Source organism: Canis lupus, chromosome 9 (assembly GCF_048164855.1).
Source record: "Canis lupus baileyi chromosome 9, mCanLup2.hap1, whole genome shotgun sequence".
Taxonomy (NCBI): Eukaryota; Metazoa; Chordata; class Mammalia; order Carnivora; family Canidae; genus Canis; species Canis lupus.
Window position 1 is genome coordinate 16,366,947 of NC_132846.1, and position 24,489 is coordinate 16,391,435.

General features: G+C 36.1%; 1 protein-coding gene and 1 long non-coding RNA gene across 15 annotated transcripts in view; one reads left to right on the forward strand and one right to left on the reverse strand.

Moving 5' to 3' along the window:
* Window positions 1-959: 959 nt before the first annotated feature.
* On the reverse strand, window positions 960-23,267 carry MBIP (MAP3K12 binding inhibitory protein 1). 11 transcript variants are annotated; one of them, XM_072838295.1, is made up of 9 exons: window positions 23,053-23,267; window positions 19,301-19,420; window positions 17,306-17,530; window positions 17,122-17,218; window positions 14,384-14,449; window positions 13,998-14,150; window positions 9,713-9,810; window positions 2,825-2,863; window positions 960-1,568 (listed from the first exon to the last, which is right to left on the reverse strand). In XM_072838295.1, the coding sequence occupies exons 1-9, from the start codon at window positions 23,179-23,181 to the stop codon at window positions 1,464-1,466; spliced, it is 1,032 nt and encodes a 343-aa protein (XP_072694396.1). In that variant the 5' UTR covers window positions 23,182-23,267; the 3' UTR covers window positions 960-1,463. The 11 variants fall into 11 exon arrangements, with proteins under 11 accessions (XP_072694396.1, XP_072694395.1, XP_072694394.1 ...); XM_072838294.1 differs by having other exon boundaries at window positions 960-1,571; XM_072838293.1 differs by having other exon boundaries at window positions 13,998-14,165.
* Window positions 20,434-24,489, forward strand: part of LOC140639838 (uncharacterized) — a 119,421-nt gene continuing 115,365 nt past the window's right edge. For 2 of the 4 annotated variants that reach the window (XR_012036484.1, XR_012036485.1), the window contains exon 1: window positions 20,434-23,380. This is a non-coding gene — a long non-coding RNA (uncharacterized lncRNA). Of the gene's footprint in view, window positions 23,406-24,489 lie in introns of all 4 variants that reach the window. The other 2 variants (XR_012036483.1, XR_012036482.1) reach the window with 1 other exon arrangement.

Genomic DNA, 24,489 nt, shown 5'->3' on the forward strand with positions numbered 1-24,489 from the left:
GTAGCTCCACTTTCAAGGATTCCGCAAATGGTTGTGTTCATACTGCATATTTCTATGAGCAGGTCCTGGCCACAACTCAAAGACCACTGATCACACTGAGTGAGATTCAGTCTCAGGAGCAGAACTAAAAGATTCCAAGAGGTAAGTAGCAGTCAGTGGAGTTGTGAGGTTCTATAGAGTTGGGTTCAGAGTATGTACCATGGCAACTCAAAGGCATGAATGCCAAAGCTATGGAGACAGGGTTAACATGTTACCCCATATGGAGAAACAGTAATGAGAAGGCCTTCAGAGAAATCAGAGAGAGAAAATAAAGCAGACACAAAGATGATTAGGTATAAGAGAAAAAGAACAAAGAGAGAGACAGAGGGAAAGAGGCACACAGGAAGAAGGAGAGCAGAAAAGGAGGTAGGGGACAGAAACAGAATTAGACATAGAAACAATCAAGAGGCACCTGGAGACACAGAGAAGAGATGAACTGTTGGTGACCTCCTAGATACCACTATGTCCAGCTATACTTCTTGCAGTTAAATGCCAGACTTCGGATTATTTTTAACAACTTCCTGTTTACAGGCTATTTTAGGTGACTTCTGATTCTTGCAACCAAACAGTTCTTGACCTAAACATCTGCTCCTTGACTGTAGCTGCATCTTACTAAATGTTTAATTTGTAACTATGGAAATACATATACTGCCTAACATAACTGGGATTCTAAAAAAGTGAGGCTGAGAGGGACTATTTGTAATATCTAAACACTTTCAAAGACAGTCTTGGTTTTATAGAGTAACAATAGCTAAGATTTACTGAGCACCTCCCTTGGGCCAGTTTCAAAAGCTGTGCATGCATGATCTCACCTATTCATGACAAGTGTTTTATTATGATCAATCCCATTTTGCAGATAAGGAAATTAAGGCACAAAGAGGTTAATTTCCTCAAGGACACAGTCATTAAGAGAATAAAGATGGGATCTACTATTTATTTACATTAAAATTGACATTTGAAAAAAAAGTATGCATTCATTTAAAATTCATTTCAGTTGATACATTTTTGTTGAATGCCTATTAAATACAAAGTACTAATTTAAACTAATAAATTGGTTAACACTGATGTTACAAATATAAAGTCCTTTTCAATATCACTATTCAAAATAAATCTTCTGTGGTACACACACACACACACACACACACACACACACAGATGTGCTTTCAAATTAAGTTTTTCAATTTCCAAATACCTCCTTTAAAACAGAAGGGAATACATTCTGACAATGCTGTTTCTAATACCTTAACCATTTCAAAATTCACTGGAATATTTGAAGATAACTTGTTGCAGGCTAAACTCACATGAAAAGAAACCTTGACTTCAGAGGGAAGTCTACATTGATAAATACATATCCACTTTGTTAATTGCAGTTTAAGTTACATGTATATATAAAAAAGTAAAATGACAAGAATGAGAGGAGTTTTTCACGGAAGGTGGTGAGTAGCCAGGGATTCTGCTTCTCTTGATTTTCTGAGCAGGGCTTGTTTGAGGGCACTAATTTTTTCATCAAGTTCAGCCAGTGAATAGTTCTGCTGTAAACAATAAGAATACAAATTGCTAAATGATTCTGAAGTATCTTAATGCAGATAAAGTGCTAAATGAACTATTTAAAATACGGTAAATATCTTTTTTTTCCTTCATGAGAATAATTCTTAAAGTGAACTATATATGTTGACTATATCATTAATTTAAAGATATAAAATAATAAGGCTTAAAGATTTCTTTCTTTTTCTTTCCTAATGACAAAGCTCTCCTGGACCTCTTGTACTTTGAAAGGATTGTAAAAACCTTTTCTTTAACCAACTATTCTCATAATCAATAATAAAAAAGTTAAACTTTAGGATTAGATAAACTGCTGGAAATTCTCTTGATGGATCAACTGCAATCAACTACCTCTCCTGAAAAAAACAGATGCTCTCAAAAATTTACTCAAAATTTTACAATTAAAAAATAAGTAGTATGCTCTTAAAAAATAAAAAAATGTTTAAATTTTCCCCAACTTTAATTTTACATCACTGCCATGAACAGATACCAGAACCTCACTAATTAAGATTCAACTAATTAATACAGTAGTACTGTGGACAGTGAGTGGTGGGCTTAAGTCAACTTCTGTCAAAGACCCTTTTATGATTTAGATGCTGCTCATCAGTAGTGTCAGCAAAGGGGGGAGGAGGAGGGGTGCCTGGCTGGCTCAGTGGGGAGAGAATATAGCTCTTGATCTTGGGAGTCCCGAGTTCAACCCCCATGTTGGATGTAGAGATTACTTAAAAGGTGGAGGGTGGGTACTAGGGTGTCTGAGTGGCTCAATCAGTTAAGCAGCAGACTCTTCTTTTGGCTCAGGTCCTGATTTTAGGGTCGTGAGATTGAAATCCCATGGGCGTAGTGCATTGGGCTCTGTGGTCAGGGTGAGGGTGGGGTGGGGAGGTGGGATTCAGAGGGTGGGTGGGGAAAAGTGAGATTCTTTCTCCCCCTCCTATTTTCTTTCTCTCAAATCTTTTTAAAAAGCAGAGGTTATATTACCATTTATTATTTTTCAGCATTTTGTAACTGATACATTCTGCTACAATTAACAGCTAGACAGACTTTTGTATTTAGCCCATCTGAATCATTCCATGCCTTGAAATAAAATTATTTAATTCAAGTCCATAAATTTAGGCTGCCCTTTTTTTCCAGTGCTAAACCCTGGGGTACGATCTAAAAGCAACCAAAGTAGGAACTTTTGATAAGAGAATTATAAAACTAATCAAACTATTTCAGAAGCCTCCATGAGAATGCAGTAATTTACCTGAGGTGGTTGAACTTTTCTTCTTTTTCCAGAAAAGCTCTAGATTAAAAGTAAAAAAAATAAGTAATCAATGCTTAGAAAATCTAAACAATTTTACTTTATAGAATATTGAACAAAATATGGAGTACCCTGGCAGAAATGAAGCCCACGACCCTGACTAGGCACTAGCTGCCAATGACATCTGCCTTCCTCCAAATGATGATAATAAAAGGACATGGTAGTAACATTGAAGCAACATGCTCCTCCCTAGCTATATACATATTCCCATTAATTCCCAGGTTCTAATGAGGATAATTACGGAAGGAGATGCTCTGGGGTCTTTTTACTTAGTTTCCTTTTTTCTAGCCTTTCATCCCAGGATATTGAACAAGTGAAGCAACATTAGACAGAGGAAAACACAATTTAGAGTACCTGGCCAAAGGGTGAAAAAACATACATGCACACACACCCTTGAGTGACATTAAGGATCATTGTGATTAGAAGCAGCTATCCACTGCTCCGCCAAGTGACTCAAGGGAATGCCGATCGTACCCTGGTCCTATCAGTGACTGGAACAGACATTGGCCCAATTCTGGCCAATGAGTAAGGGGGAGAGCTTCTGGAAAAAAAGTCCTCATTCTGAGAGAGAGCCCTCAAAGGATACAATTTTTCTGGACACTGCTGTATCTGAACAGGACACCTGAAAGTAGCTGTCTTGCCATTGGCCTGGGAAAAAGCCAACACCAAGTAGAACTGACAACTCTGATTTAGCCAATGAATCAATTACCGTGAAGGGTATACTATGCTGAACTTCCTTTATAAGATAATTTCCACACTGTTTTAAGGCAGTTTGAGTTTAAATGTTTATTACTGGGATGCCTGGGTGGCTCAGCGGTTAAGCATCTGCCTTCAGCCCAGAGCGTGATCCTGGAGTCCCAGGATCAAGTTCCTCATTAGGCTCCCTGCATGGAGCCTGCTTCTCCTTCTGCCTGTCTCTGCCTCTCTGTGAATAAATAAAATCTTAAAAAAAAAAAAAGAAAAAAAGTCTATTAAGCTGACAACATTCTCACTGACATGCTGCTGAGCCTTTTAAACTTTGACCAAATGAATTTTTTTAGATTTTGTTCTTAGTCTCACAGAACCCCAAACTTCTGAATGGCAAATTAGTATACATTTGATAAAGACACGGTCAGTGTAGGTGGCAAAATTTTCTCATGAACATTTCTAACCACTGAGATTTAGAAGAGAAGGTAAAAATTCACATTTCCCTTTGTGTCAAAAGGTGTTTCAAAGAATTTCCAGGTATGCCTTTTATCAGGAAATCATAAAGTGTTGGAATTATTAAATATGGGGGAAAACTGCTTATATAAACAGGTTCCTTCCTTTGCCAAACTGAGGTAGATACCTGTGATGGGGCCCATAGGCAAGTTAGGGCTTAATGTTTAATTTTGGTCAGAAGACTTCTTAGTCTTCTGCCTTTCCAAGAGGTGTCTTTCACACACCTGATTAAAATATACCTCCCCTTGTAAAAAAAAAAAAAAAAATTAGTAAAATATACTTCCCCTTATTTTCCTAATAGCTTAAGTCTGTAAAATATTGATAGTTTCCATGTCACTGAATAATCAGACTATTATTATATCATTAAACAAAGTGAGAAGTATCAGAATCAGGAGAATAAGGACTGATTCAGTAACTTAAACAGTAAAATGTGGTCTTTGGGGGCTTAGCTAAGTGTAGTTTCTTAAATATTTCTTCTCTTCCAGTCCCATCCCACCACCTTGATTCAGATCTTCATTTCTCCCTGGTGTGGACAATGCTATGTTTCCTAAACTATCTTCCTTGATTCTTCTCTCTCTTCAACTCGGACTTCATAATGCCACCAGATAGGAACCTAAATTATAGGCTCCTCTTTCTCAAAAAATTATGCACCAGTGACACTGTAATTGCAAACTGGTTAGTGTGGCCTTCAAGGCCTTCCAAAACATGTTTGCAATTTAATTTTCTTTTTTTTTTCTTTCTTTTTTTTAATTTTTATTTATTTATGATAGTCAGAGAGAGAGAGAGAGAGAGAGAGAGGCAGAGACACAGGCAGAGGGAGAAGCAGGCTTGATGCACCGGGAGCCCGACGTGGGATTCGATCCCGGGTCTCCAGGATTGCGCCCTGGGCCAAAGGCAGGCGCCAAACCGCTGTGCCACTCAGGGATCCCGCAATTTAATTTTCCAGCCAGATCCAGTTGCCATCTCTTATTTCGGGCCCACCACACATTTTACAGGAGATTAATTCCCTCTCCCTATCCTTTAGAACCAGGAGTTACCATTATAGACTGGAGTTAAGATTCCACCAAGTCAGTGCTTTGGAACAAGTTATGCATCTTCAAAAATCCAATAATGAACTATCAGCCAAACCCCATACATTCATACGTTTATTCAATGCCTACTAGAGTCTGTCTACATGCTCAAAGATGAACAAGACACAGTTCCTGCCCTTCAGAGGTTCACATTACAGTGTGAAAAATAGATGTGTAAACATGTAAGTGGTAAGTGCTAAAAATCAAGAAAGTGCTATAAAAATGAACTTGTGAAGCATGTTATATTTACTGTTTCAAAGGTCATAATTTAAAAATCAGTAATTCTTTGGAAATACTCATAAGGATTGTGTGTTTTATTATTTTTTTAATTAATTTATTTTTTTTTTAGATTTTATTTATTTATTCATGAGAATACACAGAGAGGAGAGAGAGAAGCAGAGACACAGACAGAGGGAGAAGCAGGCTCCATGCAGGGAGCCTGATGTGGGTCTCCAGGATCACGCCCTGGGCGGAAGGCGGCGCTAAACTGCTGAGCCACCGGGGCTGCCCGGATTGTGTGTTTTAAATGTTTTATTAAGTGATGCCCTTAAAAATTTTACAACATTACCACGTTCAAATCTCTCCATGTTGAATGTGAAGAGTAAAGATATTAGAACTATTACATTAGAAGGTGCAACAGAATCCTAATCTTTATTTTAATTCCTGCTTTATATATATTTTTTGGAGTTTGTTTTTAAAAGATTTTATCCATTTATTCATGAGAGAGAGAGAGAGAGAGGCGCAGAGACACAGGCAGAGGGAGAAGCAGGCTCCATGCAGGTGCCTAATGTGGGACTCGATCCCAGGACTCCAGGATCACGCCCTGGGCTGAAGGCAGGCGCCAAACCACTGAGCCACCAAGGGAATCCCTTTTTTTTTTTGGAGTTTTATGTCTATTTCATAACTGAAAAGAACTTCACTTTTAGTCTACTTTTGTTCTATGAGCCAAATACAATTTACATATTTTTTTCTATTAGCTTTTTCCCTTTTCATATGCTGCACTTTGATGTTACTCATGGTAACCAATTTCTATTCAACTATGAGTCTTCCCAATGTGTAGAATTCACCTATATATGGGACGCTTAGTGGTTGAGCTTCTGTCTGCCTTTGGCCCAGGTGTGATCCCAGGGTCTCGGCATAAGTCCTGAATCGGGCTCCCTGCATGAAGCCTGCTTCTCCCTCTGCCTGTGTCTCTGCCTCTCTGTCTCTCTCATGAATAAATAAATAAATCTTAAAATAAACAAAAAAAGAATTCACATACATGTTAATCTGATTTAAACACATTTCAGTTAAAGTCTTTTGAGTTCAGAATTCAATTTTTCTTTTTTTTAAAAGATTTTATTTATTTATGAGAGAACAGAGAGAGAGAGAGAGAGAGCGCGTGCGGCAGAGGAAGAAGCAGGCTCCATGCAGGGAGCCCGATGCAGGACTCGATCCCGGGTCTCCAGGACCATGCCCCGGGCCGAAGGCAGGCGTTCAACCGCTGAGCCACCCAGGAATCCCCTAGAATTCAATTTCTACAAAAATTCAATCCTTAAGAAATTTAATGGGCTCAATTTTCCCTTACTAAATTTAGAAGCTAGAAGACTATACAGCATATGTAGTCTTTTCTGTATGCTTTTGAAAGATATGTAAGAATATGTAATTGCGGGTGTTATTCTGTATGTTAGTAAATTGAACACCAATAAAAAAAAAAAAAAAAAAAAAAAAAAAGAATATGTAATTGCCATGCATGTACTCCCAGCATGGGGATCGAAAAGTGATAAATAACATGCTATGTCCTCTACGGGGTGTATAACTCCTCTTATGTACAAAGACATTCCTAGTGCTGGATCTATTTCAAGCAAGGAGTGCGGCTCCCAGGGATGGCACATTCATTCTATTATGGAAGGGTGAGTGTGAGACTTCCTTCCCTTTGGTGTTGTGACATATTTATTCATAGGAATTGAGGACAGAGTTAATCTGAATGTTTAAACATTTTCAGTATTTCATGTTTCCTTGTAGCTATTAACTTGGACATGTCATTTCTAATACTAATTCTGAAATGATCCTTCTAATCAAATAGATATCGTTTAATAGATTTGGAAGTATTTTTTTAAAGTACTAGTTTTATCACAGGTATGGCAACCTAACACATCTAGGCCCATTCTGCTTATATTTGTAATGCTTCCTGGGGCTGAAGTTAGGTAGTCACCAAGTTCTAGACTTCAGGCCTCTGATAGTCTTAGTTCTTACCCATTCTGTTTTAACTATCACCTCTTACACAGACTCTCCTGATTCTCTCAAGTATAGGTCCTACTCTTGAAAAGTTTAGCTGATGTTTCTATCTGCATAACCTGATAGGACTTTAAATTCACATTTCCTCCCCAAATATCTCCCCCTTCAGATTTTCTTATTTCTGTCAATGATGGTATAATTTTTCTAATCAGAAAGTAGACTAATCCGTTCTCTATATCTCTTTCCACAGCCAATCAATTATCAGTATTTGTCAACTTTATTTCCCGTCTCTTGCATTAATGTCTTCTATTCTCACTCTCTTGTTCTTACTTAGTTCAGGATCTCACTTCACATCTATGGTAGTATAAAACTATCTCCTCATTCTTAGTCTCTCCCTTCCCATTTATCTTCCAGAACAGTATTAGATAAATCTTCTAAATAACTTGCAAAAGTTACTTCCCTGCTCAAATAGCATTTAGACTTTAAATACTTTATATTTCTGGGTATAGCATTTAAGGTCCTTTATAAGCTGACTATTCTACCTCTTTAGAGCCAAACACTCTAAACATTCTATGCTGTGTATAAGAGACCCCCAAAACAAGATTATGATTTGAAGGGTTGTTCTTTTGTTAACCAAGTTCAATGACACGTAGATGTTAAGCTTCATAAATCAAAGAGATTAATGAAGGAGCAAGGTCTCTCTGGAAGCATCTAACACTATGATACTCTCTTGTAAGATCAGTTCTGTTGTAACAAGAACTGTATTAACAACGTATGAAATTGAACTAGAAAAAATAATCTGCCTACGGATTACTTAATGAAGGCAGCTTGAATGGGAACAGCTTACAGTAGACTGTCATAGGCAAAAGCATAAAATCTTTATCAAGTTTTCTAGGAAGATACATTCAAAGAATCATCATAAAATTGGAAAGACCTTTCTAATTATGTAATACAACCAAGAAATCTTCTAAATTAGACCAGTAAAGGCCACATTTATACAGCTACTTCATAGATGGTTTCTGAAACTAAATAAATACTAATAGTTACTGAGATTTTACCATGTACTAGGCAGTGTGCTAAGTGCTTGACTGATATTATCTCTTTTAATCCTTGCTTCAGGCCTTAGAACTTCAGTAAACCTCATTTTTTCATGAGAGTAATAAATCACTAAAACTCTCTAAATTTCTGATCTTTGGGATTCACTGCTCATATGTATTATGTAATCTGCCTTCTTCATCTGGAAATATTTCTCTTCTGTACCTTACTCTAAATACTCAATTTACCACTTTGGAAAAACTGCTGCTATATCTAAATAATTTTAAATATATTTCACCAGTTACTTATAAGGATTCATGCTAATGAGTAATATTTTCTTTTTCTTTTTTTTTTTTTAAATATTTATTTGAGACAGAGAACATGAGCAGGGAGGAAGGGCAGATAGAGAGGGAGAAGCAGGATCCTTGCTGAGCCAGGAGCCTGATGTGGGGCTCAATCCCAGGACCCGAGGAACATGACCTGAGCCAAAGGCATACGCTTAGCTGATTGAGCCACCCAGGTGCCCCATGAGTAATATTTTCACTAAATGTTTTGTAAATCAAAAAAATGTGTTCACTTCTACACGTTATTTTAGTTCTTTCTAATATGGTGCTGCTTTTAAAAAAAGAGAACCTCAGGCATTATGTATATAGTCACCCCAAAAGACTGAGGAAAATAACACAATGAGCTCAGGATCACTTGTCTGAAACCTGCTGATAATCAGCACAACATTGTTTCTTAAAGTCCTTGGAAAGGGGGATAAGGATGAATCAATGAATGCTAGAGTTGAGGAATTAAACATTGACTAGTCTTTCAAAAAGCTTGGTGGTTAAGGTAAAGAAAAAAAAATAAGGTGGCAGACTGAGATGTTTGTTTAGTATGGAGGAGAAATGCAAAACATGTATGAGTCGAGGGAAGCAGTCTGTGGACAGTAAGAGATTAAAGAAACAAAGGATAAGCAACATAGCAGGATCCCAGAGGAAGCCTTTGTTCTATAAGCTAGCATGTTCATAATGACAGGATGGACAACTACCCAGGCTCATTTATTATGCCATGAAAATGGCTGAAGTTTGAGAATTTAGGTAATATGTAACAATACCTCTCTAAAAAAATTATGAGTCTATATATAATACAGTATTTCAGAATCACAATTTTAAATTCGAGGGTAACCCCCTACGTATGACTATGTTCAACTTTGAATTATTAAAACAGTGTTTTGCCTGTAGCAGACAAATGAGAAAACTGTTAATATGATGAAGCATTGTAAAATAAAAAATATATATATACATTTAAAGACACTTATACTTACTACGGATTGAAAATATTCAGGAGAGATTCCTTCCAATTCAAGGATTTTATCCTCAAGTTTTTTAATTCTCTGATAAATATCCCTTGGCACCGGACCACCTAAATACATTAAAAAAAAAAAAAATCTGAGATACTATTGAGTAATTCCTCTTACAATTTTTATTCTTAAAATACCATGCAGGGACACCTGGGTAGCTCAGTCAGTTAAGCAGCCAACTCTTGATTTCGGCTCAGGTCATGATCAGGGTTCTGGGATCCAACCCTGAGTTGGGGGCTCCCTGCTCAGTGTGTAGTCTGCTTCAGAATTCTCTCTCTCCCTCTGCCCCTTCCACCCCCTCTTTAAACAAAAAAAACAAAACCAACCAACCAACCAACCAAAAAACCATGCATAGAAGATACTTATGCAGAGGTATGGGAAATATTTAAGCCTGAGAAGATAATGAACAAGAGTAAAATAAAATGAAATTCTTAGCTCACATTTTCTTATCACTCACTATAGGGCATATTATTCTATTACATCTCTCCCCAAGCCCCATTTATGCTTCCTATATTGCTAGTTTTATGTTAAATTCATTACAAGCTACTGAAGAGCTCCTGCATAGAAAAATTTATACTTCTGATAGATTTTGATAGTTACCTGGGAGGAGAAAAATGCACAGGGACAACTAACAGCTCAATTCAGTGACTGCTGTTATGTCTTTACCACTTCCTTCCATTTGTATTTCTCCTTACATGCCACATTTTCTCTTTTAACCTCAAAAAATGTTAAAAGAGGAGCTTTATCATAATTCTTAACTAACTTTCCATAGAGAGGGAAGATAAATTAAATTAAGGTTACTCAAATTTCACGGTTACGGTTATATACCAAACCCTCTTATTTCTCAGCACCTCAATGTGACCATTCTGTCTACAACCCCCCATCTCTCTATGGATACCACAACCTCCAAATTGGTCTCCTTTCTGCCTTGCTTCCATAGTCTATTCTTTTTTTTTTTTTTTTTTAAAGATTTTATTTATTTATTCATGAGAGACACAGAGAGAGGCGCACAGACACAGGCAGAGGGAGAAGCAGGCCCCATGAAAGGAGCCCGACATGGGACTTGATCCCGGGTTTCCAGGATCACGCCCTGGGGGCGCTAAACCACTGAGCCACTGGGGCTGCCCCTCCATAGTCTATTCTTAACACAGCAGTGACCCTTTTAAAATGTAAAAGTCAGTGTCATATCTCTGCTCAAAACCTTCTACAGCTTTTGCATTTCACTCAGATTAAAAATCAGAGCCTTTATAGTAGTATTCAAGGTTCTGCACAATTTGGACCTTGTCTCCACACCCTTATCATTCTAGCCACTTGATTCCTTTTTTCTGTTATTCAAGTAGGCCAAATACTCTCACCTGTACTTCCCTCCTCCATATTCACAAGGATTGCTCTCCCCAACTTCAGGTCTGAGATCAAAAGTTATCAGCAAGGCCTTCTCAGACCACCCTGTAATAAAATATAATGCTACAACCTCCCGCCTCACCACAATCCCTATCCTTTCTCTTATTTTTCTCCAAACCATTACTACTACCTGACAGTCCATATATTTTGTTTATTGCCCATTTCTCTACTTTAATATAAGCTCCAGGAGGGCTTAATATTCTTTGGTTCATTGGGTATGGCTGTGCAGCTTGTGCACTGCACAAATCTGGGAACCATCAGTTCACGAACCACACAGGTGCTCGGTATTTACTGACTGAATGAATACATAATTAGATAATCATTATGCAATTAAAGCATATGGGCAAATTTTCATATCAAAAGTATCACCTTGTTAAATACAAAAACTCTAGGAATAGGTTTCATTTTTGAGAATGTTTTTTTATCTTCGATTCTGGGTCGTTCCTGCTCTTGAGTAAGGTAAAATGAATAACTTATTCAACTGACTTTGCTCTTGCTGTCTCCTTTACCTAGAATGTCTATATATCTCACTTCCGAATCTCTTAAGAGCTAGTTCAAACTTGACTAAATCAGTGAAGCACTGCCTCAATCTCTTCACATGGAGGCTCCTTGTGCCCCCACCATACACTTCCTTCATAGCCCCTATAACATTTCACTTCAATATTATTCTTTCTTCAGATTATAAAGTTTTTGAAGCTAGGGACTGCAACTATATCATTTTATAGCATCCCTTATGTCTAAAATAGCACTTGGCACATAGGCATTCAACAGATATTTTTCATAATTAACTACTTGATACAATTAGATTTTTTTTTTTAAATCTAGAGAGAGAGGGAGGGAGAGTGAGCACAAGATGGGGAAGTGGAGAGGCAGAGAGAAAGAAAGAGAATTCCAAAAGGCTCCCATGCCCAGTGTGCGGAACCCTACAAAGCTCAATCTCATTACCCTGAGATCATGACCTGAGCCAAAATCAAGAGTTGGATGCTTAACTGACTAAGCCACCCAGGTGCCCTGATACCATTAGACCTAATAAGCCAATCAATCCTTTTATACAGTTGTTTTTTAAAATCCATTTATTATGGGTGAGATTAATTTTTAATGCTAATCTCCTATTACCCTCATAGTTTTACTCAGTCTCATCTTCTACTTCCATCCAGCAAATACTCCAGCTAGACTGGACTCAAATTCCCTAACTGTATTTTTTGTGTTGCCTCAGTGCTTTTTACAGATGATGTTCCCTCTTTTTGGAATAATTTGCTCCTGCCTGGTTACTACTCCTTCAAGGGCACAAATGTCACTTCACCAGGGATGCCATCTCTTGACTTGCTGTAAAGAGCTGAACAATAACTTTGTGTACCCACTGTACTTTGCATATTATCTGAAAAGGTGAAACGAGCAATAGTTCATTTAAAAACTCTTGAATACCTGGTTTGGTACCAGACACTGCACTAAGTACAAAGTTAAAGAACATGACAGATAATTTGCTCTCACAGACCTTATTATCTAGCAAGGGAAACAGATATTAAACACACACAATTGTGATAAATGCTATAAAGGAGGATAGGGAGTTACCAGGTGCTTTTGAGACTACATAAAGAGAAATCCATACCAGTCTAGGATCAGGAGGAGAAAGCATAGTCAAAGCCTTGGTAAAGGCCCTAGGACAGCAAAATGAGTGGGAATTGGGAAGCCTACAGATGGGGCTAGAACTATCAATGTAGATCATATCATGCTACTTAAAATTACAATCCCCTCCTATCCCAAGCCTTTTTTATCCTCTCCTGGTCAAGCTTTTATCTGTAGCTCTTCTTATGTAGCATATAATTTATGTACTAGAATTTCTGTTCACATGTATTTTCAGTGCCTAGAATAGCACCTGGCTCATAGTAGGAACTTAGTATTTATCTGTGGAATGAGTAAGTACTAAGTTTGGTATGCATATAAGGGTAACAAGAAACCACCTAAGAATTTTCAGCTGGGGAATAACAAGATCAGATTTGAACTTCAGGAAAAGTAATTTGGCCACTGGTAGAGAATTGGTCTTGAGGAAGAAGTCTAGTGGCAAAGCAACCAGCTAATACCCTTCCATCAGTCCGAGGCAGAGAACACAGTGATTTCAACTATAGTAGCTGTGGAAGTAGATAGAAGCAGGTAGTTCTTGAGAAATATTTAGAAGAATCAATAGCATCTGGTGACTTCTGGTGACTAAACAGGGAGAGAGACTCAGGCTTTGCAGCCAGTTAAGATTGAGGTTTGATTTCTATTTGTGATTACTACCTTGGGCATGTTGCTTGAGCCCTCTGTACTCAGTTTATCTGACAATAACAGCATTGACACCTTACAGGGGTACTATTAAATACTGAGTGAGTTGACATATATACTACTTTGAGAGTGACTGGCACTTAGTATTATTTAGTTCACTTCCCCTATGGCATTTACAATTTATATGCTTATCCTGACTGAAAGATCCCTGAGGACTAAGATCACACTTACCGATATTTTGTACCTAGCACAGTGGGTGATAAGAATGAGATATGTGATTAAGTTACGAAATTGGTGGCAAGAAAAAGACTACATTAATTTCCAGCTGAGACTTAATAAACTGAGAATGTCAGTATTTGGAATCTGTTCCCATTCTACTAACAGTCTCAAACTGGTGAGAAGTGTAAGAGGAGGAGGAAGAGCATAAACACATAACCATAGATTCCTTGAGAGTAGGGACTATGCTTATTCATCTTCGTACCAATCAGAACAATGTTTTGTACATGGCAGGTACTCAATGGAAATTCTGTGACTCAATAAATTAGAGTTTCTTTATCTGTGGGGCACTGCCAAGCACTCTGCTTACCTGTTTGCAATCGCAAGTGAGCCTCAATATTTTGTAGTCGTTCTTCTACAGCCTGATTACCACAATCTCGGAGCATGCTGTTAGGCTTATGACCTGACCCTTGAATTCCTTCAGGTCTAGTCTGTGGTCCATATGTATTCACAACTCTAGAAACTAAATAAGAAACTTCTGAAACATAAATTTAATAGGTTTAAAGTCAGAAATTCTATCTCCCTAACAGTACTTTATATTCTTTGTATAAAGACCATCTAACCATCAACCCAAGAAAGAAGCCAAGACTTTTTGTTTAAAAATAAAATTTAGACAGGAAGGTGATTTTTATTTCATTTTGCTTATAATCTACAATAAGCTTCTGTCAATGATGAAGATATGTAGTGGACACTTACCTTTCACATGACTTTTAAATCCTGGGTAAGGAGTAAAAATGGCATCAGTTCTTGCACAACTGTTTTCTAAGGAGAATTCAGATGAGTATAAGTGTAAATATATTCTTAACTTCAAATGTATGAGATTTTGATAAACTTTCAATCATTCAAATTAACATACTAACAAGAGAATTATTATTTTAAATAATAGTAATTAAATTACCATCTTATACAGGATAAAATATAGTGACCCTTACCCTCTAAAATTTATAATCTGTAATCTTCTCTAATTTTCAGATTTACATACAGAAAAATATCAGCATTCAGTGGCATAACTTAATATAATTTTTAATAAACACCAATATCCCCCCAAACCATCTGGGTCTTTGGAGAAAATATATTTTATAGAGAGCATTTAATTCTAAGCCAAAGAGACATTATTCCCTTTATTTCATCATATAAATAAAAAGAACTTAGTACTTTTACTGAAATATCTTTTTAAAAAAATACAGCATTTTGATATTGCTGATCAAATTAGGGATCATCTAATAATAAGGATTAATCATACATAATACATTTTTATTTCAGAACTCCACACAAAAAAGAATAACACATACTTTTCCACTTTACCTAGGTTTCCAATGCTCATTTAAAAATCTAGGGCAGCCCAGGTGGCTCAGCGGTTTAGTGCCACCTTCAGCCCAGGGGGTGATCCTGGAGACCTGGGATCGAGCCCTACATCAGACTCCCTGCATGGAGCCTGCTTCTCCCTCTGCCTGTGTCTCTGCCCCCACCCCCTTCTCTCTCTGTATGTCTCTCATGAATAAATAAAATCTTAAAAAAAAAAAAAATCTCTAATCACAAAAGCTATCTCTTTCCAGACTGCTCTTTTCAAAAAATTCAATTTTTGGAAAAATAAGTTGTAAAAATTTGTTCTAATTTTTTCTAAGCTGAGAAGTATAATTTTCTTCAAATTAGGTTATCAACAAATAAATTAAAAACCCATGGGAAAACTGGACTAATGTTAACATAATATAAAAATGTTTCAAATATAAAATAATATTTAAAATGACATTAAGTAAACCATGCATTGATGTAAATTTCCTGAAAAACTCCCCTGATTTTATAATAAAAAATAGTTGGTAAAAGAGATTCTGAAAGAAAATTCTTTTTTTCCCCTATGGAATTAAAAAAAATAAATCTGATGTTTATATTTTAAGTCAAATTGACAGGTATCAAAGGAATACACTAACACATTACAATACATTCATATTTTTTCAGTCTAAGTTTCCTTAATTGTTCGGCTGACAAATCAAACTGTATGAATATAATTCCAAATTCATCTTTTGTATATAGATGATACTAAACAAAATCATTTTCTTTTTCTTTGAGACACCTCAATATACGTCTAAAGGGCCATCACTTCACCATTCTCTTTCTACCATTTCATGGGGCTAAGGGTTAAAAAAAGAAGCTATCATCCATTCCAGAGTTATATTCCAAGTATATAGATTAACTGACCCATCAGTGAGAAATTCAGCATGGTGTGAAGATAGTGAATGTATGAGTGCTAGTCACTCTCCACAGCAATTCTTGCTAGCACTGTTTTGAGCCAGCAAGGGATTGAATGGACCAGGGAATCCTGCTGAGCATTTCAATTCTTGTCAATTTCTATCCCCTGGTGGTTTATAATAATAGAGTTAGCAGGGAGAACAGAGGAATAACATTACTGACACATGTGCTTGCTCCCTCAACAAACCCTTTCTCATAGGTTGCTTGCAGTTGGATGGACTGTACCTGAGCTTTTGCCACTATTGTACCTGTTCTGAAAAGCTAACAGGAATATACAGTAAGTCTAGAAATATGCATATATAATGTTAATAGCAGAAAAGGCTGAATTTAGGACCCACTTGAGCCTGTATTATTTCATTATTAAGAGAATCAGTGCACCAACATAAGAGTCAATTCTAGGTTCATCTGACAATTCTGTATTCATAATAATTAGCTAAGAGATGTTACAGGCAACAAGAAAAGTGTTCATTCCAATTAGGAACTCTTCTCCATAATTTTTTCTAAGAACTACTTGTTCTGATTATTACTAGGATGCCTGAGTAAGATCTACGCCAGTGCTATGCAGTATTTTGTATTCTGCAGCATACCTGCAGATCTGTAAATACACTATAGCATCAAGTGGAGAGGAAAAGGAGAATCTGATGAAAAACACCAAATGTATACATTATGAGAGAAAGGAAAAAAAAGCATAAGACGCCATAGTCTTGATGACAGATTGCTTTTATCATGACAGAAAACATTTCAAAAAGCTAAGGAGTAGTGAGAAAACTGCTCCCTCTTGAGGAGTATTAACTTTACTAAGCTCACTTTATGTATTAACATAGTTTCAAAAGTACATTTATAGGCTCAAAATTTATATAGCTTAGTTCCTTATTAGTGAGACTAAACAATGCAGTCACCCATACTTCATTTCCTAAAGGAACTTTAAAAGAATCTTCACCTGTGGCAAACATTAGCCCTTTTGTGTCTGCATTTATTTGATTTTTTGCATAATTAAAATGAAAACTGTTTTTGCAATGTAGTCTTATTAAATAGAAAGAATTTCTGTTGCCTTAGTTTCTAAATAAACCTGTGAAATAAATTAAATTGTGATTTAATGTTCATTTTTAAAAACAAATGAAAAATCAGAGCAACTCTAAAAACTATGCTTAAAATCCTATGAAAATTTACTTCTTCCAGGTAGTTACCTTGATTACAATCAATAACATTGCAAAATTCCCTGACGTTGTTTTCATTGATTTCAGCTTGCTTTCTTTCAATAAACGCAGATATTCGTCTGTCAATCTATAAACAATAAGTATGCATGTTTTAACAATTCAAGCATAAGACTTAAAATCATACTCTTCCCACCCCCAAATAAAACCTTCTTACTTCTGCTTTTCCAGCCTTTATTTGTACTACTTCTGGATCAAAATGGATCTGTGTCTTTTTCACATCTCCTAAATCACAATCTTCGTGCTTTTCTTCCTCTTGTAGGTCACTAATGGGAAATTTGGCATTTACTTCATTCTTGTTCCCTGTTTCTGTTCTTTCTATCTCTCCAACAATAGTTGTATTCTCCTCTTTAATCAGAGGCTGAAGTTTTGCTAAAAAAGGCTGAGAAGAACACAATTCCATCTGCAGACGTTCAAACTAATCAAAATTAATTACATATTTAATATTTATACAAATTTCCACTAAGTAAATGCAATATTTACTACCAATTAACTACATATAAAAACTTGGCATATCAGGACACATACATCTGATCACATGTAAATGTTTGCTGTTCTCTGCTATTGTGACCATTATCATTTGGTATAAATCTGCTTAAAAAAAAAAAAAAGAAAGAAAGAAAGAAAACCTGAGGAAATTTAAAATTTTCTTTGAGGGAATCATTCTGTCACTCATCTTTTATTTTGTGCCAAATCAAAGCCTCAGCCTCTGGCACCAATGCCACTTAATTAACATGTCATTCAAATGCCTCCTCAGAACACTAAGGCTTAGTATTTTTCCTCCTTAACATGAGAGCCAGTGCTCTCACTCAGCAAAGCCCTGCATTATCACTGTATCACTGGAGATTCTCCACTTGAAACTGCAGTTGGCCAAAGTGAATGAGAGAGCACAGACATGAAATATATAGGTGTTATGCTGAGTGAACACTCAGGCTTTTCCTGACATGGCAAGATATCTTCTTGGGTCATGAAATTAAATTTTTAAAAAAGAAAATGAACAAGGAAAAAAAAAAAAAACTACCAAGATCCACAGCTGAAAAGAGATATATGTCTATCACTATACTAGAGGAGGTTAAAAAAAACAAAAAACCGATTATATAATGTAAATTATACTACTCATCTCCCTCCCCCCCATAATCAGGCCTCAATTGAGTTCTATTGCTCATTATTTCTGTCCTTTAACATTAGGGTTAACTATTTCAACATGAAACAGAATTAAAATTTCCCATAAAGGCATTGAACAGAGAGCTGAAAATTAATGTTTATTCCATTAATCAAAACACACCAATACTTGTCAATGTTCCAGTTATTTTTCATACCTATAATTTTGCTTGTTGTTTATTATACCAAGTACTCTTCTGAAACCTTGTAACATTTTGATAGCAGTAAAATGACCAATCCAAACAGTTCTCCCACTTACCTTCTGACACTTCATATTTTATATTTTGATTAGAGATAAACCTCAAACTTACAACAATTATAATTGCAGAGATGTTCAATTGGAAACCAGCAAGATCATACTACTGTTCAATTATTGAACTGAAATATTAAAAATATTGCAATACTATTATAAATAATTCAATGTTGACTTCTAATATAAAGGATGAATTCAAACTGTTAAGAAAAGATAAAATAGTGACTGGCTACTTACTAAGATGAGACATTAATGTCACAGAAATTACTTTCTTTTTAAAAACTATGCTGAAACTGTTTAATTGCAATAGACACTCCAGGATGTGTCATGCTGGGATAATGCCACTTCTTGAACCACTGAAAGCACTCCATGAGCCTCCAAACTCACCCAAGGCATGGAATCATTATCATAGCATGACACACACCTGCCGTGTCTTATTGCTTAATTATAACCCACCATAGATGCAACTGTATTGAATTTTCAGTCAAAGTCTAGAATTGAATAGAATTGCATTCATTCAATCTTCATAGCCACACTGGCCTATTGGGCTATATTCCTGACTGTTCAGATCACTATGTAAATTAACAGATTTGGATCTAATCTGGCTGAAGTAACCTTTTATTGATAACACTATTAATACAATGTTAGGACAGAACTGACAAATACTCTAGCTTATAATTTAACTACAATTAATTTCCATTCTTAATACTGACTTAACATTTTTAACAAGAAATTTACCTGTAAATATAAAACATGTTGCTCAAGTGCACTAAAGAGCAATGCGGGCTGGAATGCTGAGAGGCTCTGGAGCTTGTTCCAATCGATTGTAATTTTCACCACATCATCTCTGAGGTTAAGCTTCAAAGGGGCAAACCAGCAACATCACAAAAATTACACGATTAAGCTGTATATATAGGATGTCACAAAAATAGTATTTCTTTAGGGTAACATGACTATCTAGCTCAAAGTTATCAGATTTTTAACAATACATTAAAATGCTTGTTATGCACCTCGTTACCATTTTAAAAGGCCATGAAAGGTGCAATTTTCATAGAAAAAACACAATGGTATCTCATTCTAATTCTATTCTTGGGTCTGTGTAATGGGACCATCTTACAGGTGAAACACCATCCACAAAAGATGGAAACATGAGGCTTTTTTGATACTTCATTATCTAAAACCTTTGGATGAGGGCCAAAATAGGCTTGCCCTATTCAGTACTTCCAGCTCAGAGCATTAAACAGAAGGGGCAGACACATTTATGAAAGTTCTCATACAAATATTTCTTTTTGTTAAATATGTACACAGACATAACTGACATATATCATTACCCTGATGTTTTCTGAATCATATTTTTATCATTTTCATCTTTAACCAATTTTAAAATAATCTAAAAATCAAGATTATTCATACAGATTATAAAGCCTAGGGATAAATGGCAACATGTTTATCTACTTCAAATAAAAAACTATTATCTAGCTGTGGAAATCTGAATGTAAAAAAGAAATACTCCTCCACAATAGTGAAATAAATGGTCAGAGACTGAATGGAATGGCTAGATCTTTTGCTAACTAGTATTTTCTAATACTGTGTGAGGGGGCTTGTCATATAAAACTTATAAGTTGGCTATGTATGACCTATTAGAATAAAATTATAAACAGAAAACTATCAAGAACCTGAATATAAAATTATCATCAAAATCAATGAAAATTTTAGAGTGAAAGCCTCAATCTCTAGGCTTTCAAGTGAATACAAATGAACCTCATAAACTTTTCTAGAGACATGTGTTTATAGCATACTATAAAGCTATGATGCATGGTAGAATTAAGTTTATTTTTTTTTCAGAAATCATTTATTAAGTCATGTTTTCCACAAAATAAAGGCAAGTATTACATTAGTTCAAATACTGATGTTATGAGTTGTGATTCTAATAAAACAAAAAGATGAATCACTGTACAAAGAACCAGAAATCCAAAGTTACCCAAAAAAGGCAGTATACTTAATGAATACTGTATGACAAAAATTTACCACCTTTTCCATGAGACAAGAAACATTTAAAGTCTGTATCAGACAACTATAAAGAAATAAGAAATTTTGGATAGGCTACACTGGCAGAGATTAGATTATATTAACTAAAGTTTTACATTAAGATTACTGCATTAATCTTAGTTTATATTATTTAATTACTGTACTTCTACAGTCCTCTAAGAGATCTACAGTTCCTAACAAATTTATAAATAGAGTTTTGGGATAACACAGACAAATCCTCAACTAAAGTAAAGCATCAAATTTCCTAAAGAAAATAAACAAATAAAATAAATCTTAATGTTGGGATCATATTCTCCTTTCAATTCAGCATAATTATGTAAGCCTTTCAAGCACAATTAAAGACACTTGGTTTTTTTAAAGAAAACTACATAATGATACAAATTAACTTTAAAATTATCATAATATATCCAACTATTTATTCAACAAATTCCCTATTAGTAATACGAATTCGATGCATTTTTACCCTTTATAACTTGTAAACGTAAAGCATTCACTCAAAAATGTATTGGTGTGACATTAATATGGACTATTTAAGTAAGCATTTTCCATAAAAAATTAGTATGAAACTCCAAGCTAACAATAAATAATGCTTCAACTTGGTAGAATGAGCCATGCTGTGGCAAGCAATAAGGTTAAAATAAGTAAATTTGAAATCTGGGATACTTTTTAACATTCAATTTTATGTTTCCTATTGAGGAGAGCCAACAATATAATGATACTATGCAGAATGAAACTAGGCATATTGAAACTTACTTTTTTTTTTTTTGAAACTTACATTAAAAAAAATATCCTATAAACTTGTTGCAAAAGTACATAGTGATTTCCTCCAGGGGCAATTTTATAATATTGTGGCTTTCATTCTTCCCTTTAAACAATACATCTCAAAATATAAAGACTAATATCAAAATAGTATTTAATTGATGAGACAATGATTTAATTTTTTGACACCTGTATAGATGGTCCCTTCAATGTGTCATGTAAACTTTCCAAATATGTACTCTCAACATTTTTGACAGGTGACATAAGTAAACTTTAATCACAAAATACGCGAATGTTTAAAATCTGTAAATGAGTTTTAAAAATTCAGTATGCAAAAATATTTCAAAAGAAATGTTTAAATTATTTCTTAATGTTACTTTAAAAAATTTATCACCACTGAAAATAAAACTGTAAATTACAGGTAAGCATAAACTTTTTTCATCGTGACATTAAAATATAAATAAACCTTAAAATTCCAATATCCAAGACAGAAAACGTTCTCAGACTTTTAACCATTACAGGTCTTGGGTGATAAGACTAAAATGTTAATGTCCCCAAGTCTTTAAAAAATTTTAATAAGTTGGCGGCAAACAACTGAGCTCAACAGTTACAACTTTTAGCAGATTCTGTTAATAATTGTTCCGTTAGACCAAATTAAATGTTTAACTTAGAGTAATGCTTTTTCTAAGGACAAACATATTAGGATTTTTAAAAATACTGAAATAACCTTTTAAAAAATTAATTCTCCATCCACTCACGGCTTTTAAAAATAACTTTTTACAAACTAGACAGGTGTTGTTTTCATAAACATTATCCTCGACATAAATGTTTGCTGTGCCTACTACATGCACTAATACCAACCCCATAACAAACTTTTAGAGTAAAAAAATATTCCGTCTAAGATACAAAAGATTTCCTTTTTAAAAGCAAACAAACTTATTTTCAAGTTGTTTATCATTTGTAATATGCTTTGCATTTTATTTCATGAAACAGTTGACTTGATTGAATAGTGTAAGGAGTACTTTTATTTAAACCCAATTTATTATGACATTTCTGCAGAAGCTATTCATCAGTCAGTTAAATTAGCTAATAATTAAATGACAAACAGTTCTGATGCAAACTCTATCAATCATGGATAACTCATCGAATTTTATGCAAGAAGTATTTACATTAATTCCTTTCATTTTTCCTCCCCATATGAAAGGGTAAGAGATGCACATGTAACAACCAGAAGGAAAAAAAAAAAAAGAAAGAAAACCAAGTGACTCCTAAAAGCAAATCAACCCCCCCCCAAAAAAAAAAAGCGGAGAGAGCTTTGCCAAAACTCTCAGGCCGTTACTTCTATCAATTTCTATCACAAATTCACTGAAGGATAGGGGATGCTGAGCGCCAGGCACCCTCCAAACCCACAAAGCTTTTTACGCCTTCGCTCTCTCCAAGCATGTTCTTCTGGGAGCCAGGTTTTTCACTTACACTATCCTCTCACTCTTGGGGAGAATTGCCAGCCCGTACGGCCTTCCTCGCTCCGACCGCAGCTAGGCTCAGGCTCCTCCGCCGGCCTCAGTACTCAGTCCCGGTCCCCGGCAGCCCTAAGCAGCCCCCCGCCTCCGCTAGAGGAAAAAAGGGGGGAGGGGCCGGAGAGTTCCCAACCCCCTGCTCTGCTCCCACAGACCACCACTCACTTGTCCCACCAGGCTATGCAGTGAGCGAAAGATTTCGCGGAGCACCTCTTGGGAGAGATTGGGGCTGCAGCTCCGTTCCGGACTCCTGTCACCACTGCTCGAGCGGCTAAGCTCAACGGCAGCAGCCATGACACCTTCGCAGGCTACCCCCGCCACCACCGAGCTGTGCTCACAACACCCGCCCCCCTCCCCCGCCCGCTTGCGTCGCCGGTAAATGACGTAAAAACACAGCGTCTCGTCCGGCCCGGGCCTTCGAGGACCCTCGTGACTGACAAGCCGGTGCGCCAATCAGGTGCAGCTGGAGCGTCACGCCAAGGACCCGGAGCGGGTAATTGCCGACCTGGCGGAGCTGCGTACGGAATTTGGGACGGTGATTGGGGCGGTGGTCTAGGAAACGTTAGCGTCTGAAGCCTGTCTTGTGTTTTTAGGTGTTGCTTATGAGTGTTGAAGAGGAGACTTAGACCTAAACGTCAGAATTTTAGAAGTTAAAATTTTAGCTTTTAACATGGCGCTGTGGAGTGGTCTGGACAAAGATTGCTGTTCGGGGGTGCAGCAGGGCCCACACCTCTACACCCTGGAAAACTCTTTCACGTACGCTTGTATTTAGAACATTTTCACTTCTGCAAAGTTTAAAAACTTACACAAATTAACGTGACTAATTTTTCATGTGAGGGAGCAGAGGCTATAAAAGAACAATAAAATGCTCTACTGTTCCTGCTGTACTATCAACGGAAGGAAGGACATTAATTACTTTAAATCTGCAAAATAATTATGTCAAGTTTTAAAACGTGCATCAGTTGCTATTCTCTGAGTGATACTGTAGAGACACTCACCTAAACCTTTCAAAGAAGTGAGACACTCAAAACGATTCTAACAGTTTAATTCAAATAAGTAATTGCATGCAGCACAATCTTTGAAATTAGAAAAAATAAATGCGAATTGAAATTTGACAGCGTATTACTCATCAGATAGATTTATTAAAAGATATTTGAAGTACTTTTATAGTCCAACATTTAAAAGCTTTATGTTCAATTGAAGAAAAGAACAAAGGTTAGAAGAATTTTAAATGTTAAGCTCTATTAAAAAACAAAACCCGTCAGTTCAGAGATTAGGGACAAGGTATTTAAAATTCTTAATTCTAATAGTCTAATGCATTTACAGTAGAGGAAGCAAAGGTAGAAACTTGCACAATATGTATTCTTCAGTTTTAGAGTAGGCTGAATGAAAAGGAGCAGAATAGGCATCAGAGAACTGGAATGGGGTCAGTAGGGATAAAAGAACGCCTTTGACCTGTCCCTAGGGAGCCTCTTAATTAGGCTTTCATTTCCAAAGATCACCAGGCTTGACAGGATCTTGAGAAATCTTGTCTGTTCCCTTGTTCACAGCAAGATATACAATTTATAATCCAGCCTATGTCTAGAAACATCCAGAAAAAGA

Coding starts and splice junctions, on each gene's coding strand:
- MBIP (XM_072838292.1), bottom strand. CDS start 23,181: ATGGCTGCTGCCGTTGAGCTTAGCCGCTCGAGCAGTGGTGACAGGAGT. Junction 14,450..17,121: donor TGTTATTGATTGTAATCAAG/GTAACTACCTGG, acceptor AATTCTCCTTAG/AAAACAGTTGTGCAAGAACT. Junction 1,572..2,824: donor GAAAAGTTCAACCACCTCAG/GTAAATTACTGC, acceptor TATTGTTTACAG/CAGAACTATTCACTGGCTGA.